This window comes from Taeniopygia guttata, chromosome 3, assembly GCF_048771995.1.
Source record: "Taeniopygia guttata chromosome 3, bTaeGut7.mat, whole genome shotgun sequence".
Classification (NCBI taxonomy): Eukaryota; Metazoa; Chordata; class Aves; order Passeriformes; family Estrildidae; genus Taeniopygia; species Taeniopygia guttata.
The window spans coordinates 80,989,351-81,015,829 of NC_133027.1; the positions used below are offsets into that span (position 1 = coordinate 80,989,351).

Here is a 26,479-nt window from a genome sequence, read left to right on the forward strand (position 1 = left end):
ATTTCATTTTTATACAGCTCTTGAAAATGAGCAATACCTTGATATAGCAGGAAATAGTTTTTAGATAAGGTTTAATTTAAACTATATCTGGATAGAAATGGGATATAACTTGGAACAGAACTGAACGATAATTTTCTGTCATATTTAATTACCTTTCAATTTATGACATAGTAGGAAAGAGAGTAAATCTACAAAAAATGTGCTTCACTTTAAGAATCTTCTTAAGACAATGCCCTTTTTTATCTATCCTGTACTAAACTATTTTTAATGTGAGTGTGCATTATTTATCAGTCCTAAAGGTGTTAAGGCTTAGTAGCAATCTAGCTCAAAAATTTGTATATACCATTGCTGAATTGTTTTGACTCTAAGGGAAGAAATTACCTATTTTATTACTTTTAATCTTTTGTTTGTAACAAAAACTTATGTTGTCTTAGGTGCTATAGAGATGCCACTCGAGAAATTCACCATTAGCAGTTTCACTTCTATTTTATTGTATTTATTTATGTTAAAAGACATTAAGTCTTTTCATGTAAGTGAATTGAAACAAGGGTCCTGTGGCAGATGATTGTACAAAAATCACATCTCATTAGAGAGCATTTAAATTTATGTAGAATTTGTGTAGTGATAGGGCAAGGGGCGAGGGATTAAAGTTTTAAACTGAAAGAGGATAGATTCAAATTAGATACTAGGAAGAAATTTTTCACCATCAGGATGGTAAAACACTGGAGCAAGTTTCCCGGAAAACAAGTAGATGCCCATCCGTGGAAGTGTTCAAGGCCATCTTGGATGGGGCTTTGACCAGCCTGGTCTAGTGGAAGATCTCCATACACAAGACAGCTGTTCTATGATTCCATGATCTTTTATCATCTTAGATGATTTTCTCAAGTAAGAAATTGCTTTTACTGTACTTTATCTGCTTTTGTGGTACTTGGACATGTTGTTATTCTATCATGTATTGTGTCCACAATCTGTCATAGCATTAGACCTACCTGCCAGTGTTGTGTATTTCATGTTACACCACTGTCTAGGCAAGCTAGGGCCAGCAACACAAAAATCAGCAAAGTTCTTTTCTTTTCATTCTGTGGCAGCCACCAGAATCGTAACTGGGAAGTTTACTGTTGTAAGTTCCCTTTTAAGCTATTATCAAATAGATTTGCATTGTATTTGAGAGTACCCATACACAGGTAATTGAATAATAATGTTTTTATTCTGACAGCATCTCTAGAGGTGGCCTCTGAGTCCCTGATTAATTTTGCAGCTATCCCATTTAGTAAGAAGGGTATTGTGCAATGGTTCTGTTCATTCTTCTTAGCTTTTTGGTTATTTCAGATCTTCTCTGTGCCATTCCTTGTGAGTCTCACGTTTGTCTAGATTTTCTTAGGTCTTCCTGTCTTTGGAAGACTTTCATTTCATGATGATGTTTTGGTGTTCCTTACAGCATTTGCCACTTGGGTCCCTTCAACTTGTTTTAGAGGGCAGTCATGATTTTCCAGCAAGTGTAACTTTTTCTTCATTTTCCCTGTACCAGTAATCTCTCTTAAGCAACTTTTGCTGATACAGAGGTCTCCCTTGTATTTGGTCTAAAATTTTAGATACTTCTTCTCCATCCTTCTGATCCTCAAGAATTGGTATCCAAGACAAAGTAGTTGTGGATCCCAGTTTTTGCTAAAGGAAGGTTCAGCTGAAACTGGTAAGACCAATCATGGATCGAAGATCTTTATTGTCCTGAGACTTCTACTCAGGGATTGGCTCCCGAGTAACCTGGGTAGCTGGATCAAAGGTCTGTTTTAAGGACTCTGCAGAAGCTTTTTTATGCCTTCAGTTCTGTCCTCAGCTTCTTAGAAACTCTGGTTTCTAATCCTGGCCAGCTTGCTCAGGTTGTTCCTCCTGCACTTTAGCAGACCATGTTGCCATCTGAAGTGCATCAGTACTGTGGCAGTGTAACACATGGTGTTGAATTGGAGAGTCTGCTCCTTATCAATGAGGCAGATTTATAATGAAGGAAAGCTCTACATTGCTGATAGCTGAACCCATCCCATGTTTCATTCAGGCTTGCAGTAGGCTTTTGTTTAATGGTTGATGAATAGAACACTGCAATCTTTTGGAAGTTTTATAATATCTGGAAAGAGATGTTTAGGTGTTTTCTTTCTAGTCTTTGCAATCCTCAGAAGTTAGGAAATGGTGAATATTTTTCCCAGGAAAACTATTTTGCTTCGTTCAGCTCTGCTGAGATATTCAGTCATGCTGACAGACTGCACTGTACTGAATATCCACAAAATGCAAGGATAATAGGGATGATGTGTAACCTTTCTAGGCGACCCATGTTGCATGTCTGTCTTCTCCTGATGTCTTCCAGGAGAGGTAATGAATTACTGAATTCAGAGTTCAAGCATTCCCTTTCTTCCCTGCTACAGCTGCCTCAGGAATTCCCATGTGTTCTCAGTGTGATGGTAGTTTATTTCTGCCTTCGCATTGAGCCTCACCATGTGGGTTGTTTTGGCCAGCAACCATATTTTCCTGAAGTACACAAATGAGGAAGAGATGATAAGTTTATTGGTTGGTTGGTTGTTTCTTTAAAGCCATCTCAGTATCAAACTTGAACAGAAGTTCTTGAAACATGAGACATTTTTGGAGCCCAATGGCTGACTCCTGAGTGTCAGAGACCTCAGACAAGGAGAGGAAACATGAGAACATTTGCAGAAGCAATAGCCTGTAAATCTTTTGCAGAAGAAGCTGTAAGACATTGTAAATACAGAGGTCCCTGCTTGCATCTTTTATAAGGTCTGTGGAGTTGTGCTATTTTATGTTCCAGTTGCGTTGATTTATGTATGGGTCAGTTCTCTCGTTTTTATTCAAAATTGCAGTTGGTATGTTCTATGTACCCCCTCCCCTCTCCCCAGTTGGTGCTGCCCATCCCTTCCCGCCTTACCACCCTACCCATCACCTAGCCACTCCCAATCACCCCACCAAACCACTCCCTTATTCCCTCCCAGGAGCCCTGCCAGTCATCCGGTGCCCCGCCCCTCCATCCAGAACCTTCCATCCAGGGCGTTGGGTGATTGGGTGAAGGCCCAGGGCCCCTCCCATTCTCCTTCCCCATTGGTTCCCTTCCCAAGACCCCTCCCCAGGGAGCCACCCACAACCCTCTCCCATTGGCCAGTGTTTTCCCCACCCCCTGCCCTATATAATCCCTTGCAAGCTCTGTCCCATTGCCTTCTCTGGTTGGCATCGTGTTGTTCGTCTGGATCCTTGTTCGCCTTCCCCTCACGTTGAGGGAAATAAAAGGATCTTTAGCCCCCAGAGAAGGATGCTTCTGTCTCTGTTCCGCGTGTGGTTTTCGTCGGCTTTCGCCTGAGCACCAAGGCCCCATCCCGAGCTCTCTGAAGCCCCCGACGTTGGCCCAGAGGAGGGCTCGGGGAACCTGCTCGCTCCCTCCGGAGCTAGAGCCAGCCGGGATTCAAAATCTTCCAGGAGGGAGTGCGGGAGCGGTGGCGCCCAATGTGGGGCTCGAACCCACGACCCTGGGATTAAGAGTTTGAACTCTTAATCTACTTTAATCTCTCTTTATCTGCTTATCAGGTAGATAAGTCTTTCTGTTACAATTTTCATTTTCACTTGTCGGTCTAACAATTAGTGTGTACCTTGATCACACTGAGTATTGTTTTTCCTCTTTCTCCTGAGACTTCCCACTGTGTTTTCTGTCATTAATTCTATTTAATCAGCTATTAGCTTGTTTGGAAATTGAATAAGTAAGTAGTTGAGAATAATTTCTGACTTGAACAGGCAAATTTCTGTTTATATCACAGAGATCAATAATGTCTGTTGTCTTCAGACTCTCAAGTGCACAGATGTCTAGGGAGATCCATGTACATAATAATGCAATAGAATTATAATTTGGATGCTTGCATTTTAAAAGTGATGTAGATATGAGAATTCCCCAGCAGTTTCCAATGGTACTTGGAGCAGATGATAATATCAACATTACAGAGGTTATATGAAGAGTATGAAGTTGTGTTTCCTTTAGAAAATAGAAATAATAGAAAATTAGAAAATAGGGAAATGTCATGTCAAAATTTAGCAGCCACAAATTCTGCTTCTTTCTTCCTTCTCAAAATATTGAATAATTAAAAAGTGGCACTGAAAGTTGTAGACCATTTTAAAATGAAAAATGGTTTCTCACTGCTGTTCTTTGAAATGTCATTGGTGAATTTCAGTCTGGTTTCTACAAAAGCATTACAGTTCTTGCATACATGATTTCTACTACACAGAAAGGGCCTCATTAATTGAGGAGAGTTGTTTGGTCTCAAAACCTCTTAGATTTTGGAGCAAATTTTGGTCTTCATTTTTATTCAAGATCAGGTTGAATGGGACTCTGAGCAACGTGATGTAGTTGAAGATGTCCCTAATCATTGCCAGGCTGGGAGTGGACTAGACAACCTTTAAACGTTCCTTTCCAACCCAAACCACTTTTTTTTTTTACTGTCTCTAAACTTGTGCAGAATTGCTTTCAGGGATTTGAGAAAGGTATTTAATAGCATGGAAAAATGAAACATGAAAAAATTATTAGGGTTTTGTTTCTTTTCTTGTAAAGAGAATAAAGTGCTCATGAAATTACACAGTCAAATAAATTAACCAGTAATGAAGTTTGGGGAAGTTTCTGGGGGTTTTTCCTTTTTTGTTGGTTTTCAGGTGTTTTTTTTGTTTGCTTCTGGCAAAGCCATCTCTGATGGCTTAGTTGTAGAGAGAGATCATTCAGGAGTAAGAAAGCTTGGAGTTACAGAAATAGGGAAGTTTATGAATTACCTATAAAACCATCATCTGTGATTTTTGACCAGAAGCGTTTTATTTGTAAGAGGATCAGATATTTGGAATTCCTCATTAAACGGTAGTTGAATAAAAAGAAATAGCTTTTCATATCAGAAATATGAAAAGTATCAGAAAACTGACATCCTAACTAGTACCTTATTTTTAGATTTGAAATATTTGTTATAGTATGAAAGGTGAAGCTGATAAACCTAAAAAAAGAGTAGCTGAGGTACACAGTGGTAAAAACCATAGAGATCATCAACAGAAAAAAGCCACCTGCTGGTATGACAAAATGTGAGAAAAATGCAAGGTTGAATTAGTTTATGTTATATTTTATTTCCTGTACTGATGAATTCAATACATATATTTGTGTACTTGAAAAAAAACAGCGCACTTGAAAAGTCAGTGTGTTTGGTCACTGGTTGTATGCCTACTGCATCACTCTTTTGTGTCTGTCCTTTTCTTCTGTCTCAGCCCTCAGGGAAACAGAGGAGTTGATTTATATTAGTCAAAGGATGAAATGAAGTTTTTTTAGTCAAATGAACTCTTTAGATTCTAATCAGCTTTGGAATCTACGTGATGTGAATACTGATTTTTATGATAACTGCTCTTGTTTAGCATCTGTTTGCTACTTCCTAATGCTAATAATATGCAAAAGATGCAAAAAAAAAAAAAGTTCCCTTCTATGGTATCTTTAATTAAAAGCTAGATAGTTGACTTTTGTAATATTTAAAAGCCCCCTGTGTATAGAGCTTACTATACTCATGGAAAAAATGGAAAAATTCACTCTTATGTTGGGTGTCTCTAACAATATCTGGATTTTAAAAAGGATTTCTTTTGGGAGCACACTAACTTTGATTTCTCAATAAGTAAACCCCCTGAAAAAATAAAATAGGAAGAACTTCCACATGAGTCTGTTTACATAGCAGTGATGTAAAACTTCTGAACATTAGCAAAGAGTCTTATAGTAAGTGCTATGTGCAGCCTCCACAGTTTTTGTCATCTCTCTTTAGAGGTTTATTATTGATCTTTGAAATAAAATGCTGAAAGATTTCCATGAAAAAGTAATATTTCATTACTAGTTTTCTGAATACTATCTTTAAAACCAAAAATGCATGAAATGCAATTTTGCTCACTGAATTTGTGAGCAAAAACTCTCCAGTCTGTCTGAATGAAGGTTTAGGAAAATTCTAGTTGCAATTCATGTATGGTGGTGTCCCAATGGCTTTGGTTTTGCCTGCAGTGCAGGCTGTGGCTTTGTCCTGTCTGCTTAACTCACATTGTGGATTCAGGTGTGAATAATATGGAAATAATTCTTCAATTATTTCATGAGACTGCTATGTCAATATTTAATTTTTCTCTATCATCATCGTTTATATCACGTGCTTGATGGTAGCCAGGGTCTTACAGTTAAATTTTCCTTTGCCACTGTCAAGTGTTGATAATGCTCTTCTGAAAATTCCTGATTTCACAGTATCCTTAAGTGCTTCTATTATTAACACATCTGTGGAAGTTTTATCTACTAATGTAAGTGTTAATAATGTTAATGCAAATTGTACTAGATTGCTGCAAGGGGGAAAAAAAAAGGACTGTGATAAAATCTCCACAGAAACGTGAAGTATGTTTCAGGAGTGCTTTTCTCTAGTCTCAACACTTTAGACTTTAATTTTGTTTTGATCCTCAAAATAAATATCCCTCTTGTCAACACACCCCTGCCTCAACCTTCCCATTCACTGATACTAAATCTTTTTTTCCAGGGTGCCTGTTCTTATTTTCATTATGCCTTGTGCCTGGAGAACTCTTTTGATCCTACCATCAAAACAGCTTTTCTGAGGCTAAGCAAGCCCTTCTCTCTTTAAATCTGTTTAATAACAGAAGTAAATGAACCAAGATAATTGGATTTGAAGTAAAAGTTGTCATTTACAAGTATTCAATTTTAATTTTTTTTATCTTCTTCCTTTTACTTTTTGCACTTTTGGGGACATAAAGAAAAAAGCTAAGCGATTATATTAAAAAAACCTCAAACAACAAAAATCAAAACAAAATAACCCCACCACCAACACACCTCAAACATAAACTAAACTAAACTTATTTATCTTCTGAAAACTTTAAAAACTGATTTTAAAAATCAGGTAATTTATATTGCTGAAGGAGTCACCTTCCTCAATCTATAAAGCATTGGTTGATGTTGATGGTTGATGTTGATTGGTTGATTGGTTGATGGTTGATAATCTCATTTCTGCTTATTTATATACTGGTTTGCCTTGCTCTGCTGCTGAAATGTCTAGGATTACTAGAAATCCTAGAAGTCCTAGAGTTGGGTGTGTTTTTGTTGGGATGATGATTTTTTGGTGTTGGGTTGGGTTTGTTTGTTTTTTTTGGGGGGGGGGGGGTTGGTTGGTTGGTTGGTTGGTTGGTTTTTTAGCCTGAAGAACTGGAGATAATTCCTTTTATCAGTCAGGTTGATTTTATATTTGCAAAATTTTAGTACAGCGAACTTTTTCCTCAGGATTCCTGGTTCCTTCCAGGCCATGCCACCACCCTTTCAGGTGCCATAAAGGCTTTTCCATTGCTGTTTGATTCTTCTTATGTCTTTCTGGGCCTTCTTGTAAGGTTATGTTGTACCCTGGTACAGGACTGTTCGTCCTTGTTAAAAGGATATGTTCTTGGCTTGACTTGAGTGCTGTTATGGTAATAGCATGCCAAAGGCTTGTTTCCTTGCAGCCTTTGCTAATAAGGTGTGTCAGGGGCAGATACTGGGTGCCAGCTTCCTGGGACTTCAAGTATTGCCCTCCCTTTAATGCTAGAACTTTTGGATGCCACAGTGCCATTTGAAGTTGCAGTGGTGTCACTGCAGCCATGTGCAGGGAAGATGACCTACAGGGTGCCCTGCAGGGCTATCTTCTCTTGGGGCAGGTTTGCAAGCTGCAGTTTTGGGGGCAGCAGCTGAGGACCAGCCTGATGCCTTACTGAACAGCAGTCTGAACAGCTGAATTTTAGAGAAATTAGCCTGAGAAGGACTATGGCCACTGTCAACAGGCTTAACTCAAACTGACCTGCTGAACTTCCTCAAACCTCGTGTTCCATTACCAAGGGTAAGATATGCATCGGTGCGTAGCTGCTTGTGGCAGAACACAGACCTGGGCTGCTCCATCCATCGCTCTGCTCTAAAAGGTACTTCAGAAAAATCTAGTTTTATAAAGCTCATCTTGCTGTCTTGCTGAGAATGGAATTACTTATTCCAGATGTTGTTTTGGCAGCATGACAGCCATGCTCAGCTACCAGAGTTCATTGGGTTTCTTTCTGACAGACTTCTGTCTCCAAAACAATGTTTTCCATGCTAATAGCCTGAACAATGGTCAAAGGTTTTCCTAGTAGAGCTGGCTGAAAAGAATGAAGACTATTTAAAAGTCCATCTGAGATAATTTTCTACTTTGACTTTCTCCTATGCATGAGTTATGTTTTAACCAAATGGGAGGTCAATTTATAAAATTTTGGAGTGTTGAGGTTTTGTTTGCTTGCACTGTGAGTATGTGAAACTTTCATTACTTTGAACAGGAGGGAGTCTTTTCTGGAGAAAAGAAGCATTGGCTCCCACCAATCCTAAATATCTCTTTCATCCCTTTTTATGGAAGATTGTCCTATCTTATTTAAAGTGGTGATTCATAGTTTCTTGTGGTTTAGTTTTGTATTTTGGTTTTTGTTTGGGTTTTTTTTAGCTGTTGACTGGGAAAAAAATGAGAGGGGGAAAGTACAATTTATTAATCTAATAATTTAATATTGCAGTTCTATGAGTTACAAGGAATATGAGACAAAAAGAAAGAAGATACTTCTGAGAAAGCTTATTGTGAAGGCAGTAGAACTAAGAGTGGTAATTTCAGCTCATAAAACTTGGAAAATCAAGGACCACAACTATTTTCCTAGTGTGTGCTATTTTCTCTGAATTTTCAGGAAGTTAGATCTAACTATTTTCCCAGACGTCATCAGGATGTTGAATATAGGGTTGTTGAAGTGAAACTTCAATTTTTATTTAGGCTTTTAATTCCACTTACAGATTGTGTCTGCACTTTTTTTCTGTCATATATGTTTTAAAACATATGTTTTTCTTTAGTAATACGTAGGTAGTTATTTCTGTGTTTCATCCTTCTCAGAAAGGAAGGACATCTTTCAAAACAGTCTGGTTTGACATCTCTCAAAAATGTCCTGGTTTTGCATGTGAGGTACCAACAACTCATGCAAAATAAGAACATTGGGTTAAGGTACAAATCGCATGAACCTGACTGTGCTATTTTTCTTTTTCATTATTGCTAGTGGTCATCTTTTTTCTTACTCCTCACCATCTTCCTGTACTATTGGGACAGCAAATGTGAGAAATATTAGTAATTCTGTAAAATTATTTACAGAGTCCTCTTAAAGGGAAACTGCTGTCACAAATCCTTTAGATTTTTTGATCACATGTAGCAGAAGCCAGAATGCCTTTTCTTCCTTCTACGTCTCTGATGGCAAACAACACACGGTAAAGAAAAGAATTCCCTCTGTCTTTGTATTGACAAATAAGTTGAGAAGAAAATGTCACAAGCAAAGGTGTGATAAATAAAACTTTGATTTTTGTACTCTTTTTTATTTCATCCATTATCCTTTAGTGTTATGGGAAGCATAGTATTATTTTAAAATGACCAAACAAAAAAACACCAAACCAACAAATAATAAAAAACCACCAAACCTTCTAATGCCTGCTTTAAAGCTGTTGCTACACTGTAGCATATATGTGAATATAAAGTTATCTTGATGTATGTAACATTATTTGTGGTGTGAACTTTATCTCTTTACAATAACATGCTTCTGTAATGCAGTAATTTAAGAAGCTTTTTCAAATAGTTTAATAGAGGATCTGTGAGATTCCTTGACTTTACTTGTATTTCTTGCAAACTTCATTTTGAGTAATACCTTACGCTGGTGAATATAACAATTTTATCTAACACTGATGAGGTTAAAGGGAGCAATATTAATAGTCTGTCTGTTGAGAGGTGGTTCTTCCTCATTCATTGGATGCTAATCTGAGATGAAATGGCTGTTGGGAAATTAAAGAGACATGCATGGCAGAGGAGAACCAAACTTGTTGCCTTTTGAGCATAAAGAATAAGCAAATGCAGTAAGGGCTGATGCTGCTCCTTCTTGTTTAATGTAGAGATTATCTTGGGATACTTGAAATATTTGAAATGTCTATTAACAAGTAGCGTTCTTATTTCTTTAACTCATAATTACAGGATCTTATATTTCTTAAGCAGAATTGTATAAGCAGGAATCATTGCTGCTTATCCCTAAAATGTGCTCATTGTTCAGGGCAAGAACTCTGTTAAATGTAAACTTATCAAAAGTCCTAAGTGTTTGTCTTTTAAACTGTTAGGTTAATCATAAAGCAAAGAATCTGGAAGCAAACATGACTATTGTTTCTCCACATTTTATATCTCCCAGTTCGTTAGGCTGTTTTCTTAAATAAGCAAATAAATACTACTTACATGGAGAAAGTAGTCCTTTTAGAATGATCCAAAACTAACCACAGTATTTAATATACCTAGCTTCCCACATTATTTGGTGTCACATTTCACCCTCTACAAACTGCAGCATCATCAACACCAAAAGAGAACTTCCAATTATTTTCCTTCAGCTTAGATTTAATGATTCCAGTCTTCCTTTATCTTAATTTTTCCCAAGATTACACTATATATAATGTGGTTTCCTAATGAGAGAACACCCTTCTGATGAGTGAATGCAATTTCTGTTATTAGTGTTTCATCAATTTTGGTTATTCAAGACAGAATTGGAGGAGAAGCCTTATTTTGCAAGTCTGGAGAACACAGTAATTAGTTTTTAAATTCTTAAACAGAGCAGAAGAGTGTTGCACACTACCACCTTTGTGTTTGTTTGACAGCCAACAGAGTTTGGATGGTTAAAAAAAGCCCTTCAGACTGATAAAATATCTTGGTTGTTGAGTTAACAAAAGATTATTCCAAGACATGAACATGCCAAAGCTGTAACTCATGCTCTGACTTTGTTTTTCTCTTATTCTGTCACCTTGTATGTGGCTCCCTTTATTTACGGGGTTTTCCTTGCTGTTCTTCGGTTTCAGATGCGAGTGTCTCACTGGGCTCTGTGGTTTCCCCATGTGCGAGGCAGGCTCCGTGCCCCAGATAGTCTCACGTGGAGATGGGACACCTGGCAAGTGCTGTGATGTCTTTGAATGTGTCAACGGTATGTGAATCTTCCTCTTGCACCTCAACAGGAGGGGTTTCTGTCTCTCTGGGGGATGCTGGGCATTTGGTTATTTTTAAGTGAAGATACTGACGTGGGAAAACTAATTTTGAAGCTGTCATGGTGCTTTAGTTTCGGAAGCACTTTTCTCTGTGACTCAGAGAATTATAGTTTTAGCAAGACTCCCTCACTGCATGTCTTTCATACAGTCTTTTGCCAGTAGCAAACACTAGAGGCCTTCTAGAAGTGAAATTTTTGTTAACCATCACAGCTGCTTGTGGCAGCACTCTAAGTGAAGACATGCTGATTAGACTACAGGGTTTGCTTTAAGAATCAAATGCAAAGTAATTTTTAACACAGGAGTACAACCTTTAGAAATTAGAAGACAGTGTAGGAATATATTTATTATCATTCTTTGCTTTCCAATCTAAATGTTTAGAAAATACTGAAAAACCTTAAATTTTTCATGTGAGTGACTCTTATCTGAGGACTGTTCTATATATAGAACTGTATGTATATGGTCTGTATATGGTGAATTGTGAAAAAGCAATATTTGACTATTGGTAAGGGGGAAAATACTCTTGAAGGCTTGCATAATAATTTCTGACCATTAAAAATTATAAGCTGTTGCAGTATTTATTAATTAATATTTATCCAGAAATATTTGATCTTGTTTAGTGATATGTGTATCAAATGTTTGAAACAGCATTTATTTTACAACTGTCATTGCAAATGGAGACAGAGAGAGTTTTCTCCAGGAGAAGGTCTGTGTTATTTACACATAGCAATATTTTATATACACAAAAGCTGATTGAAAAATAATAGTGCATATAATGGGATATTATATATAAAAAATTAAGTTTTCCCATATGAATAAAAGAATTTCTGTCACGAAGAGTCACAGATTCCTTAGCTTTTAGAGTAATTCTTTTGCTATTTGGGTAAGATTATATAAATGCAACTTATCTACTTTTTGTTCATGTGCGCTAAAGTAATATTCATCTTTCTTTGTTTCATATTTGTTTCATTCTGTTAAAGTATCATTTCTGAATCTGATTTACCTGTGTGAGACATCTCAATTCAATGTTTAATTCAGGATTTACTTCAGTAGTTTGAGCAAGAAACAGCCAGTTTCTGATAGGATGTCTCAAAGGTACAAACCACCATGCTAATTGTGTCTCTTCAGTGTGCATGTTATTTGTGGATACTGCTGACAAAACTGTTGCAGTATATGCAGTGTAGCAGGCTGAGATGGAGCTATTTAAGTTGCCCTCTTTTTTTTTGTGTCATTTTCGTGTCCTGTTTCCAAATAGAAGTTAGATTCATTTTTCATTGATAACGGTGAATTTGGACTGTCTTTAGCACTGTTGCCCTGAGCATCACTGCCTTATTGTGCACTGGAGCTCACTCCAAAGAGCAAAGCTGCTTTTGGATCAAGATTCCTTTTTCCACCTCTCAGGTTTTCTATACTTTAGTAGCTTATGAATACAGGGTAAATGGGAAGAAGAAATAGGGGTTTTTGAAGGGAAGGTGGTACTACAGAGGGAAGCAGAAAGGGCAGATTGGAGAAAATTTAAGGTTTTTTGCTTTCTCTTATATATATCCTTAAAAATAATTTTAATATATTCTAGGCCATATCAAAATTATCAAATACTATCAAAATTATCTTTAATAAGTTCCTCTTAAAAAAATAATAATGAGAAAACTGGTCAGAAAAGTTAAATACTTTTTTAGAAAATTGCATTTCTTGTTAAGTTACTTACTGAGTGCTGCAATCAAATTTTATAAACTAATGCTGTGTGATGTGATTTTAAAGTGCTTCAAGCAAACTCCCAGGTGCAGTTTTTAATGATGCTTCATTTTGGAAAGAGGAAATAATTATAAACCTGAAGATGATCAAATATTTTTAAAAACTATCTGTGAGCAATTGTGAAACTGCTCATGATTGTGTGACATTCGTATTGTGTGGTATATCATTGGTAGAGAAGACAGAACAGTCACAGAACATGATCTGCATGGCTTTATAATTTGGGTTTTTTTCAAATTCATTTTAGCATGTTTAAGTGTTTTTTTTTTTCAGGGACAACTACTACATGTAAGCCCTCTACAACTTCTAAATTCCTAGAAAGCTAATTCTTACAAGAACTTCTAGATGCATGTTTAATGCAATGACAGACTGGTACGTGTGTATATGTGTGTAATAAATCCCTACCACTGGTTTTGTCAGTTTAAAATGAAGGGGAGGGGGGAATGTTCTCAGTGAAGCTGGTAGTTGAATTCAATATCCAGTTCTGGCTTTTTTTTTTTTTTTTTTAATACTAACAAGTGCAGAGGAGATACAATTGATATCAGTAACAGATGGAGAAAGTATCTTACAGTAATAGGCTTAGATCAATTTCTTCGCTTCATTAAAAAAAATGCCTTCAAAGCAAGAAGAGTCAAATCTGTAAGATCTGGGACAAGCTGCTCTCAGAAGTGAGGGGGGCTACCTGTTGGCACAAACTGCTGGGAGGATGGTGAATTCCTTATTGTCATCCTTTCCAATTAGGATTAGATGCCTTTTTAAAGCATGTGTTTTAATCAAATGCAATTTAATGAGTGTATAGGTGGTAAGTGGGTAAGTTGTATAATCAGCATTACCAACAAGTTTTGTTAGTTACTTCTGTGTTTGAAAACCTCTGAAAACAAGCAAGAGGATGGAATAAAAAAGAAGTGTACATACTTGCATTAGTATAGTTTTCCTGCTATTGTAACATCTATTGAATTAAAAAATAAAAAGAATTAAATAATTCCTTTGGCAGTGGATGTTGCAGGAGGAGCAGTCAGGAAGAATACTGATCATCATTGCCTTAAAAAAAGGATATCCATTACGAATTACTGTATGTAGAGTGCAAAAAATTCAATTTTTATATTTAGGTAACCCTAATGATGATCAGAGTGTTAAAGCAGGCCAGACTTCTGCACTAGTTATTGCAATTATGTGCTAATGTGATAGATGCAGAATTACATGTTCACAGTATGGGTAGGTTTGCTTTACTGTGTGGAAAGATCTGCTGTAGTTGTAGAATAACAGTAGCCAATGTTGAGAGGATAGTTAATAAGGGCTGCAAAATACATGTAATGGAGAGACTCTACAGTATGTTCTCTTTGTTGTTTGTCAACTGTTTGGGGACAGATCAATTATTCTTTTGCATGTGTTTTTCCTGGATTTAATATAAAACTGATGTAGAAGCTCTGCAATATATATATAGATTTTGTGTGGTTATCTTTGTTACTGTTACACACTAAACAAAGAGGTTTTGTCTGTTGTGTGGTTCTGCTGCCCTGTCTCAGGGAAAGTGAGAGTCAGTACTGCTTTGTTTAAAGGCAGACTATGCTGGCCGCCATGAAGCTTCCCCACTTGCACTTACCTGAAAACTGCTTTTCATCTAGAGAATACTAGATAGTATGTGATACTTATTTGGGAAAAATTGAGTGAGAGATTCCCACGACATGCAGCCTTCCAAAAGACTCCTGTATTTTACAAAAGCTGGTTTCTTCTGAACCATACAAAATATATTATTTACCAGGACTTTCGTCTGCTAATCCTGGTGTGCTGCTTTTACTCATGGGGGAGCTTGTAAGGAAAGAAAATTGATTCGGCATTCAATTACAAGCATCAACAAGTGAGTCTAAAGAGATTAAAAGCTGCATGTGCAGCAAGAGTTCAAGCGCTTGGAAACAAGAGTGAGTATCCAAACTTGCCTGTTCTCTAATTAGGTATTGATGCATGGATCTCTTGAATGTAAGTTGCACTTAAAGCACATACTGACTGTGAGGTGCGCCTTAGAAATTTGAGAGAGCAATTACCAAGCATCCTGCAGCTGCTGCTTTCTGTCAGTCAGAGCTGTCACTTCTCAGTAATTATTTTCCTTGAAAATAAAGTTATTTTCCTTGAAAATAACTGGTACTTGAAAAATATTATTGATTGGTTTGTGAAATATGGTACATTACATGTGTGAGTGGTCCTCATCAATGTGTTGGCATGGTTCAAGGTCAAGAGAACCAGGCTGCTTTCTGCCATGGCAGTGTGTGAGCTGTGATTTTAGAGTCCAGCTCTGCCAAGGATGGCTGTGGAATCCCAGTCCATTTTCCCTGGGGGTTGAGATGTGGACTTTCAGTGCCCTGTCCATTGATGAGCATCCATCATGATGGATGCATGACAATAACTTGCATTGGTCCTGGGAAGATCAAATCACACCTTCCTCATGACATGAGATCTTGGCCCTTCCTATTCTGCTGGTTTAGGGTGTACTGATAATTCCATGGTGGTACAGAAGTGATCTCCTACATAAGTAAGACCACTTCATGTGACTCATAATCAGTATTTTGTAGCTGTTTCTGTGATTTTTTTTTCCCTTATTTGAGAGGATAAACTGACATAAAGTAGGCATTTCTTTTTAGTCTGTGCCTTCTGGCTATTTTCACACTTGCATCTCTATACAGTGGTACTGCATTAGAGGAAAGATTAAAAATCCTCTTTAATCACACTTGTCATCTGTTGGTGCACTTGCTCCTCACAGCAATTGCAGATCCATTATTAATCTCATGGTGCAGAAGAGTATAAAGGTAATTCCACTATTTCTAAAATGAAATAATAATGGCTTGTTTCTAAAGGGAGCATCAATGAGTACTGAAAGGATTTGATGGGGAATATAGAGTCAGCAAGGAAAATATTCACCTTAGAAGGAGGAATGAAGTCCTAGTGAAGTACCTCACAGACACCATCTACCATGGAATTTCCATTATTTATTGCATTAATTTAGGCAGTCTTTATTGCACTTTCAGTAAACTTACTTTGTGTGTGCTCTAAAGAAGTAAGGATTTGACCAAGGTAATCGTCTGTCTCGGAGCAGAGAACTAAACAGTCTTAATTCTAATTGAACAGTACTGCATATTTCTCTTTGGCCATCCAAAACCACAGATTTTTGTGGTGGACTTCAAATAGGTAGCTGCTTAAAAAAATTAAATGCAAAATGCATCTTGTGAGATGAAAAAGATAACAAATTATTTTGTAGGTAATAAGATTAACATTAAAAGAGGATAATCTCATACCAAAAAGGTAGAGGGATTTAGTTGTGGACTGAGGTTTGGTTTTGGGGTTTATTGGTTTTTGTTCAGTCATAACATCTGAAAGGTATTTGAAATTCATGGCTAATTACCAGTCACAGCTGGATGAGAATTTGGTCTAGTATAATGAAAAAGCTGGTGAGTCCACCAAACCAAGTCAAATGTTTTAGATCCTCTGAACCTGTATTATACTTGCCCTAGGCAAATTGGGAAAAGCGTGTGAAATAGTGCAAGTCATTACCAGTTACATTTAAAACAAGAGGGCAAAGGAAAACACAGAAAACTGAGGGCTGGGCAACCCAAAATTCCTGGTAAACAGTAGTCTGTAGATAAATAGATTAAAAAGATGGGGTAGGGATTGTCAGGACCACAGCTGGCTGTGAAACCAGACTCAAAACTCTAGAGTGGTTCACTAGGAGCAGGAGGGTTTTTCAGTGGAAGTAGAGACAGTTTTAAAAACAAATTTATTTTTTTAAATAAAAAAGAACAAAATAAAAAAGAACACTTATTTATTGTTGGTTAATGAAACACAAGATGCTGTATAGATTTTGTGAAATTATATGATATATACAAAAAATATTAGATGTCAGATGGTGCAGTTCTGCCTGGGTTTAAAAGTTTAAAAAAAAATGTATATACTTCTAGTGTTTACTTTGGTGAAATAGTAATGTTTTTCTGCCAAAGTGACTTGTCTTGGTAGACTAATATCTTCAGAAGTGCTCTGACTCAAATACTGCTGGATTTTTAAACTTGGACGAGGTTGCTGATACTTTGGAGGACAAAGTTAGAATTCAGTATTTTTCTCAAAGCATGGAAGACATGGCTACACCTGTTAGAATGCCAGACAGCCTTCTGTTACAGGTTTGGAGATTTTTTTTTCCCCCCCTGCACTTTTTAACTTCTCTTTTGCACTAGAGGCTTCTCACAAATGTCCTGGCCATGCGCATAATAGGCTTTGCCAGCACCTATTAGGGGTACTGTTTCAAATGTCTGTGCCATATTAACATGCCTATGGCTAACCTGATCACAACATGTATTTTCCTGCTTCCCGATGAACATGTATTTTAACCTGATCAGAAACATGTATTTTCTCTTGTGATGGACTGACAGAGACCACTGGGATTTAAACACATTCCTCTGTTATGAAGAACATATGAAGAATTCCAAGGATTGTTTTCATCAAGAAAATCTGTCATTGTTTGGGGGTTTTAGACCATAGCCACCAGCCTCTGTGGCCCCAGCCCCTCCTTTGTTGTCCTGGTATTTTCCTGTAGGAAAATAGTAGGAGTGCAGGATGTTAAAAAGAGGCGCTGCTTAATTTCTACAAGGAATTAAGAGAAGGAAGGGGGATAGCCTTGTAGAAAGTCACAGAAACAATCACACACTAAAACACATGACCTGATGGAGGAAAATGAAAATTGAAACAAAGGCATACATTTTACTTGTAAGAGAGGATGTAGGCAGGGACACCCTGAGGTGTCCTGAGGATGATTCCTCTTAGCAAGAAATTTGTATACTGGAGGATAGAAAAAACTGTAGAACATGAGACCTCAAAGATGAAAAATATAATGAAACTTAGAGAAAACTTTCTTTCTATTTGTTTGCTGCTTCTGTCTAACCTTCCATTATTTATGCTCTGTTACAGTAGATAAAACTGTGGAGTTCTTTAATAGGTAGGTTTTATTTCCTCCATTTCTGGTGGTTTTGAAGAAAATGTTAAGACAGGGATGTATCAGGTAGAGCTGAATTTGGGCTTTCTCATCATCCTAAGTATCTTTTAATATATTTTACAGACTGCAGTTGCCACAAAATACTATTTCATTATTTTAAGCTGTGAAAGTATTTTTAAGGAATAGTATAAATAAATGCATTCATTTGCAAAGAATAGTTTTATTTTAATTCTGGTTTCTCTGATTCTGGATGATCTTTTTAGACCATGCACAACCGAAGGACTTTCAGAACAGTTCTGTAATTGTGTTAATAGGGAATATGCTGCAATATAATATGCTGTAGTAATAAGGAATGTGCTGCTTAGGGAAACTCAGGAGCACAATCTGAAGAGTAAGAATCCAAATCATTTTTCTACCTAGCTTATTTTTCTATGCTTGAAAGGAAGCAACAGCATACAGTTGCCTTGTTATGGGCCAATTGCAATGACATGTAACCTTTTCTTTTTTAAACTCTATCAGCTCAGCTTTTGAAAAATGGAAAGCTTTCTGTATTTTGTTTATACAGACACAGGATTCAAATTTATCAGTTTCCTTCCCTTTCATTTAATAGAAAGTTCACAGCACTTAACCGAGTTCCTCCCAAGGCTCTGGTAAAAATACTTCTTTATACTGAAGGAACATCTGAAGTCCTGGAATCATGAACCTTTTAATCCTTTAAACAACAGAAAATTATTTTCAATCTTGCTTCCAGTTTGGGAGTGCTGGAATTTCTGATACTACAGAAGAAAATGCTCAAACTTGCCTACAGAGGGCTGATGCCCTGAGGTACCTCATGTGCTTGGTGTGACCGTGTGCAGACCTGCTGCCTTGCAAGGGATGGTTTGCCAGACTTGCATGTGTTTCTGAGCTGTTCCGAGACTCTAATTAAATACAACCATAAGTATTAAGAGACTACAGATACCTCAATAACAGAAGTTTTTTTGGGGGGGGTAGTACAGCCCGTAGAACTAATATGTATTTCATTAGATTTACATGTAGAAGGTAAATACCTTTGGAAACTAATTTGATAAAAGAGATTGTGTCCCTTTGCAGTTCAGATTTGCGATAAAGGTTTGAGAGATGATCACTGTTTGTATAGTGTGAGGCTGTGGGGTTTAGTGCCACATTTTTGGGCTCTCGCCCCCAGAACAAAAAGGCTGTGGCCATGTAGAGCTAAATTTGAGTCAGAACTATTTTTCTTTTAACTTTGTGGCAGGAACTTTAATGCCAAATCAAGTCAATCATAGTCATGCTTCTATATAAAGTCATACATTACTTTATATAGAAGCAGAGATGTCATTTGTTCCACTGGCAGAAAAAACCCTATATCTTTCTGGGGACCATCCCCTCTTTCAATGTCCTAGTTTCTTTCACAGATGGGCAGTTGTGTTTCAGTGCTTGGGCTGGATCAATCTTGTATTACTGGGTTATCTGAGAGCTAGCAGACATTGAATTTACGTTCACAAAGTCATGGCCTGTGTCTCATGCCCTTTGCTGTTGCGGTAGTTTGCATCACAAACAGGATTTGGATTCTCAGATATGTTTAGCTGTTTTGTGCTATGAAGTTTTGGCAGTTTGAATTCCTTTATGACACACTTAAGCTTGAAGAGTCCTACCTGTAGTTTTCTCTTTTTTGACAGAACAATGAATTAATGAATTTAGGAAAAGATGCATTTATTTAATGTTAGCTTTATGTTCTTTTAATCCCTTGGTGACTGTCATACTTACATCAATAAGGCAATAAAATTGGCACTTAAAAAAAAATCAAACAAAAAAAATCACCACAAAAACAACAACAAGAAAAAAACAGGAACTGAATGATCTTTCAGGATGTTGTGGTAAATAATGATAATAAATGTGATAAGAAATGCATTATTATAATTTCACTGTGTGTTGCTCACTGTTTCATCATGCTTCCACCTGGAGTAACTAAAGCTAGAGTTCTTTGTTTTAGTGCTTGTTTTGCCTTGATTCAGTCACAGCACTGGAGTCATACAGATGGTTCTAACAAAAGTAGTCCTTGTCTCATAGGTGGAAACATAGGCTTAGGTCTATACATATGTACTGGATACATACACTTACCATAAGGCTGGATGGTAAAAATACATACAGAGTGAAATTCTACAGTGGTTTTCATTGTAGGAATAAAACATGCTGTTTTATTTTTGCAGTTAGTCACGTAGTCTTGTTTGGACATTTAAAAATAACAATAATTAATGGGAGATTATATTTCTACTTCTAATGAGGCAGGAATTCATCTCTACTCTTTCGGTATGGAGGAATCAATAAAAATCTGGAAAGCTGCAGTCAAAACAGTGAAGCCAGAAGCAAATGGATTAAAGACCCTTTGAGTTGTGTTGGCATTTTTCCTTTTTTGAGAAGGTTTTTAAACTAACAGCTTGAGCTGCATAAACTTGAAATATTTCTCAAGTGTTTGTTTATGTGAATTGCTTTCTAATGAGGTCATAGCTGTTTTCCCGGACACAGTGGTATTTCCTCCTCTTGCTCTTATTTTTTTATGCTGCTTTCTACGCTATGCCTTGAAGACAGAACAGGCATATAAAATCAAACATTGCTCAGGATATTTCCAAGTTACAACTGTAATGCTTTACAATAATTTGAAATTACTCAAAGCTGGACCACAGTATAAGCATATGTTGAAAGAAGTGCTTGAAATGCTTTAGAGTATTAAAGAAAATCTGTGTCATTGTAAAGAGGAACTTAGATGTAAAGTTTTTAGCTCCCTTAAGTTAAGGGAATTGGGGTGGATTGAAAGGAACCTGCAAATACTGATTTTTCTTTTAAGTATATTTCATCTCCCATGTGAGATTGATTGCTAAGCAAAACAAAAATCACCTGCCCATAAAGTGGGCACAGTTTTCAACTCTTTGTGGCTAGGTATTACATATGTAAGTAAATAGTCTTTACCATCTGTTCTACAGAAATCAGAAACATGAACAATTGTCCCTTCTTTTCTTTGCTGTTTGCTTCAAATGCAATGAAACATGTTGGGTTTACCTACAGTATTTGCTGTTTACCTGCAGTTGTTGGTGATATAAATAGCTTCCTGTTTGCAGAACCTTTGTTTTTTCAGACTCCTAGATTTACAGCTTCTGAAAGAAACAGACTGGTGTACTAGATACTGCTGTACTTCAGGTGGCTGCTTTCACAAATTTTGGGCTAGCATCATAGGAGGCCAAAATGTTATTCTGAAGTGGAGAATAGGAAGGGGGCTGAAGTCATTGAGTGATATAATGATACTGTGAAGTCATGATTTCCTAATGACTAATGTGGAGCACTATGGTTGAACATAAATTTGGAGTTTATTTCCTGCAGTGTCTTGAGTCACAATGATTCAGCCCTAAGCCATAGAGCCGCACAGTGTCACGGAAGAGAGGGAGATCAGTTGGCTGGTCAAACTGAGTGGGCTTTGAAAATCAAATTAAATGGGCAAAGTGAAAGAAAAAGCAACTGTCTCTTTTATATCTGTTTTTGTCAGTAGCAACATAAAATATTTCCTGTCTAACAGTATCTGTAAAATAGATTATGGAGGTGATTTCATAAATGTGGGGTAACTGCAAGGTCAAAACCTCTATGAAGATCTTGTGATATATGCATGATGTGTAGATCTTCTTCATAATCTTGAACCAAATCTCTTTATAATCTCTTTTATCTCTTATAAAACAATAAGAATAATAAGAAAAAGCTGATTAAAGCTGCAGACTGTTTCACTGGTTTAATTAACATCTTTTTTCCTTTTTTTTTGAATGTTAACAAAGTAAACGAGCAATGTTCTTCCCAAAATACTTCAGAATTTTGAGAGGCTCTTAGTTTCTCACAAAGTTTGGCTTTAATTATATGTCAAGGCTCTGCTGTAAATGGAGGCATACAAGAAAAACCCATCTTATGTTTTTGAAACACCAAAGTGATCATGTTACTATTATTACAATTGAGGTGGGGGGTTTTTTGGGTGGTTTTTTTGGGTTTTTTGTTTGGTTGGTTTTTTTTGTTTGTTTGTTTGTTTTGTTTTTTTTGTGGGGAGTATGGTTGTGAACTGGCTATTACGGCTCCAGGTTGTTTGAAAAAAGAAGTCTTCAGTTCTGCATAACAGATCATGAAGTCACAAAATGTTTGGGTTTTGGTTGGTAGGTTGGTTTTTTTAACCCATCAATTGGACAGCTTTAGTGCAGTTTATCCACCTGAATACCAAGTTCTACAGAGAGGAGGATTACACTGAAGAAACATCAGAAACTGACTTCTTAAAACAGAAAAACATTGTTTCATGTGCTAAAATTTGAAGTAGCTTCAGGTTCATTGAGAATGAAAAATGTTTACCACCTACGAAGAAATACCAGTGCTGTAGCCTTTCTCCAGGATTTTAATTTTTCTTAATTGAGACTTATAATTGTATACAGATTATTTTGAATAGCATTTTATTTTCTTCCATTGTTGAAACAGAAAATAAAATATACCATATTCTCAAAACTGTATTGTATTTGAGTTTACAAAATGAAAGAAAAATCAACTGTGTTTTTTATATCTATTTTTGTCAGTAGCAGCATAAGCTGAACTATTTCCTGTTTAACAATATCTTTAAAATACTTTTTTCTTTTTCTTCTTTCAGAAGTGAAGCCAACTTGCATATTTAACAGCATGGAATATTATGATGGAGACATGTTTCGGATGGATGCTTGTCGATTCTGTCGGTGCCAAGCGGGAGTCTCTATTTGTTTTTCTGCCCAGTGTGGTGAGCTGCACTGTGACAGGTACTATGTGCCGGAAGGAGAGTGCTGCCCAGTCTGTGAAGGTACAGTCTCTTGTTAATCCCGTCTGCTTTTCATTCTGCTGCTTTTTTTTTTTTTTTTTTTTGCCTGTTCAATGGAAATGAGCAAACAAGGGCTTTTGTCCTTGTGAAGTTTGCAGATTCCTCTGTAATTCAGTTTATTTCTACATTTTTGCTGTGCCTGAATGTGCTGTCATGTTCTTTGCAGTGCTTCTTTGACATTGACACTACTTAGACATGGTCAAATGTGCAGTGCTTTTTGGGGGGCCTTCTTGACAAACGACATAAAAAGCTGTTTCTAATTTCTGCACACACATTTAAACAGGTATCTCCAGAACTGCAGTTGTGACCCTGAGACAAATTTTTATGGCTTTGCAACCTCCTTCTTATTCTGTTCAGCTAGAATAATGCACACAACTTCTTTCCTCTGCAATTACAGCAAAGCAATGAGGTATCAATCTGATGTCAATGTTTTTCTCTTCCTCCTTTGCTCTGCTGAGAGCCTTGCTGGCCTGCAGTCCTACTAGAAAGTGCTCTGTGGGAAATTTCACACTGACCCTCTTGCTTATACTAGAAAGCATTGGAGGCATCTTCTGCCAGAGTACAACCAGAATTTTAGCAGAGGAAAAATAGGCATGGTGCTGTGCACTTGGATCTTGCCTCAGTGAGGATCAGGTTATGGCCACCAGGTAGTCAAAAGGCCTATGAAGCACTTTCAGTCCCTTTGTTTAAATGTGGATAAGAATGTCTTCTCAATAAGTGAAATCACCTGGAAATCTGAAAGCTCCTCAGAGGAGAGGAATCAGGTAATTACTGTGAACTTCAAACACTAACACTTTGCAGTCTCCTTAATATCATTATTCCTGTAGTTCTTTGCAGAAGCAAGTAAGACAGACGATCCATTATAGTCATGTTTTATTCCAAGCAGAGAATTAGAAAGTAAAGTATCTCATAAAAATACATCTAATTGGGTCAGCTCTAAGAGCTGGACCTTCTCACTCAGCACAGGATCTGTTGAAAAATGGCTTATTTTGTTACAAGCTATTGAAAGCTTCAGAGATTTAAACCGAAAATCTGGATAATAAAATATCAGGTTAGTAAATTAGGAAGTAATTTTTAAAGAGTATTTTTAAATTTTTTTATATTTTGGTGTATATTTATGTATTCTAGTGTCAGTTTGTATCAGGTTGACACATGATGTTCACATGCAGAGAAACTGAAATTCACATGTTGTAGATTTAAGTATTCCAGAGAGATACCAATACATGTTTGTCCTGAGTGTAAGACCTGGCCTAGACATTCTTTTCAGATTATACTTGAAGGCAGGATCCTAGATTTTTGTTTTTTTCTGGTGCAGTTGCACCTACATTTACAAGAGTCTTCATGCAGTAAGAATAATAATAAAAAAATCTGTGCTATATTGTCATTTAATGACAGATAGAAAAAAATCTAAAAAAGGCATGTCTGATGTGGTGAACCTCCCCAAGTAAGTGCAGATCCACTTGTAAAGAAGCTGCTGTATGAGCTGCTGTCTTTATAGAATATATAAAATCTCTTGGGTTCATTTCCTATAATTACTATTTTTTCTCATATTTGAATATTCCAAGATTTAGCATTATGGCATTGTGACCATATACATATAGATATATAAATAATGTATCTATATATCTGCTCTATCTGTCCTCTCTGTCATATTCAGATATAGGTGCTGATTATCCATAATGGACTTCCAGATCTAGATATGTCCTTTATCCTCTTTGATGATTTAAATTTTCAGCTACCTTATTATTTATCAATAAACTGTTCTGTCACATCATTATACTACAGTAAAATTGGATTTCCCCATTTTTGCAACATTTCAATCAGACTAGCAAGAAAACCTGGTAACATTTAATTTCAGATTGATGAGTTGGTGTGTATTAGTCTGCAGTAGAAATTTCTTCTTTAAGACCGGTCCTTAGTAAGAATAAAAAGGATAATGTTATATAATTATTGAGTAGTCTTTTATTTTTCTAGTAATGACCTTGGCTTAATGCAGATTCTTTCATCACCTGGTGCTCTATGTCTTGCTTCTTGCTGTTGTGTATTGTTCTGATAAGGGTTATGTCACTAAATGAATTCTGACTTCTGAATTCTGAACAATTTGATAATAAGATACATGGTGTTTTTTACTAGCAATCCCTCTTGATTTAGTGTAATTCCTTTAAGTGAACCTAGACAGCTGGCTCCATTAACATATTCTAATTCCTTTAAACACTTAAAAAAAATAAATAAAGGTGGCTCTGGTCTCTTTTTAAATAATTTGGGTAAAGTTGACACCTATATTGACAAGGTCACATATTTTAAATGGGCAGAACATATCAGCTCACCCATTCATGTTTTTCTAGTTGTTGAAGAAGTGGCATTTTTTCTACCTGCTGCTCTTCTGTTGAGTATTTTATGGCTTGTTGTCAAGGTGATTAGTTGCTTCCTACAAATATTTACTTCGTTATAGAAATATCAAGAAATATAAAGGGTTTTTTTTTTCTCCAAGAATTCTAAAATGGCAAGTACTAAATTTGCTGTGAGTTGTATAGTACATACAAAAGCCCTTCCTGACCTAGCACTTAACTCCAGGAGGAGTTCTTTCTCAAAATTCTGTATACTGGATCAGCATTAGGAGATCTAATTTATAGCTTTAAATGCTACTAACCTTTTAAGGGTACCAGGAACTTTGTGCTTTGAGTTGCAGAGAAGACTATTGCAAGTAGCACAAGTCTTATGTGCCTTTTCTGTGCTTTTTCTGTATTCCTCTGTCAATCAGACTCCTGTACATAGGTTGAATGATAAAATTCACTTCATTTCTTTGTGTATGATTTCATTTTAGACTAGGTCAAATCAATTATAGATGCAATGTTATCCCAAAACATGAAAGGTGCAAAGTTAAGAATTTAGGAACCATTTTAATTTTTAAATGCCTTATTTTCACAACCATCTGGTTTTGGGCTTAATCAGAATTTTACTAAAATTCTGAATGTCATTGCAGCTCAGGATGGGGATGATGTTGTGTGCCATTTCACTCCAAATGTTTGGAGTGTCATGAAGTAGCTTAGGATAAGACAATAGCTACTGGCACTGCTACAGGTTTTATCTACATTCAAAATGCACCAGTTTCCTTTCAAAGGGGACTGATGAAACTCCAAAGAAATAATCCAAGTTTCATTCAATCCTTTTTTTTCTTCAGATAAGACATTTTATTTCTCCCAAATCCTTCCATCTTAACATTCCTGGATAATTAACTTATAATAAATCACTTGTGCTTATTTGATGTCCACTAAAAATATGTTTTTAGGTATATTTATTGCTTTAACATGCAGTTTGTAGTATTGGTTGCTTTGCAAACCTGACCTACTTACTGTACATTCTCAGATACTTCATTTCTGAGCCTGGCAGTTACCTTCTTTAGACATCATTATAGTTGTATACTTTCACATAATGTATATATCTTTTTAACATTAATATCAGTGCAACTTATCACATCTCTAGAGTACTATTTTTTCTGAAGAAGAAAAGCTGCTTTTATTTCAAGTAATGGGTTAGCATATACAGACTTTCATGGAACTTGAGGAGAAATCTTACACAAAGTATGCTCCTTAAAATTCTGTTATTTAAATACCCAGATCTTCATTTGTTTGCTAGCAGGTAAGTGGGACTTGTGGCTTTCAAGGGGCAAAAACTTCAACAGAAATGAAATTGAAAACTGACCCTGTTCAAAAAGAGGGATGAGCCTCCAAAACTGGGATGAGGTGCAGATTAAAAGCACTCTTCCTGTTCCAGCAAC

General features: G+C 36.5%; 1 protein-coding gene across 2 annotated transcripts in view; it reads left to right on the plus strand.

Moving 5' to 3' along the window:
- Positions 1 to 26,479, plus strand: part of CRIM1 (cysteine rich transmembrane BMP regulator 1) — a 177,401-nt gene that overhangs the window by 97,038 nt on the left and 53,884 nt on the right. Inside the window, exons 5-6 of one of the 2 annotated variants that reach the window (XM_030268444.4) lie at positions 10,937 to 11,058; positions 22,501 to 22,683. In XM_030268444.4, coding sequence (XP_030124304.4) covers positions 10,937 to 11,058; positions 22,501 to 22,683 — 305 coding nt within the window. The remainder of the gene's footprint in view (positions 1 to 10,936; positions 11,059 to 22,500; positions 22,684 to 26,479) is intronic. The other variant, XM_072927186.1, reaches the window with a different exon arrangement.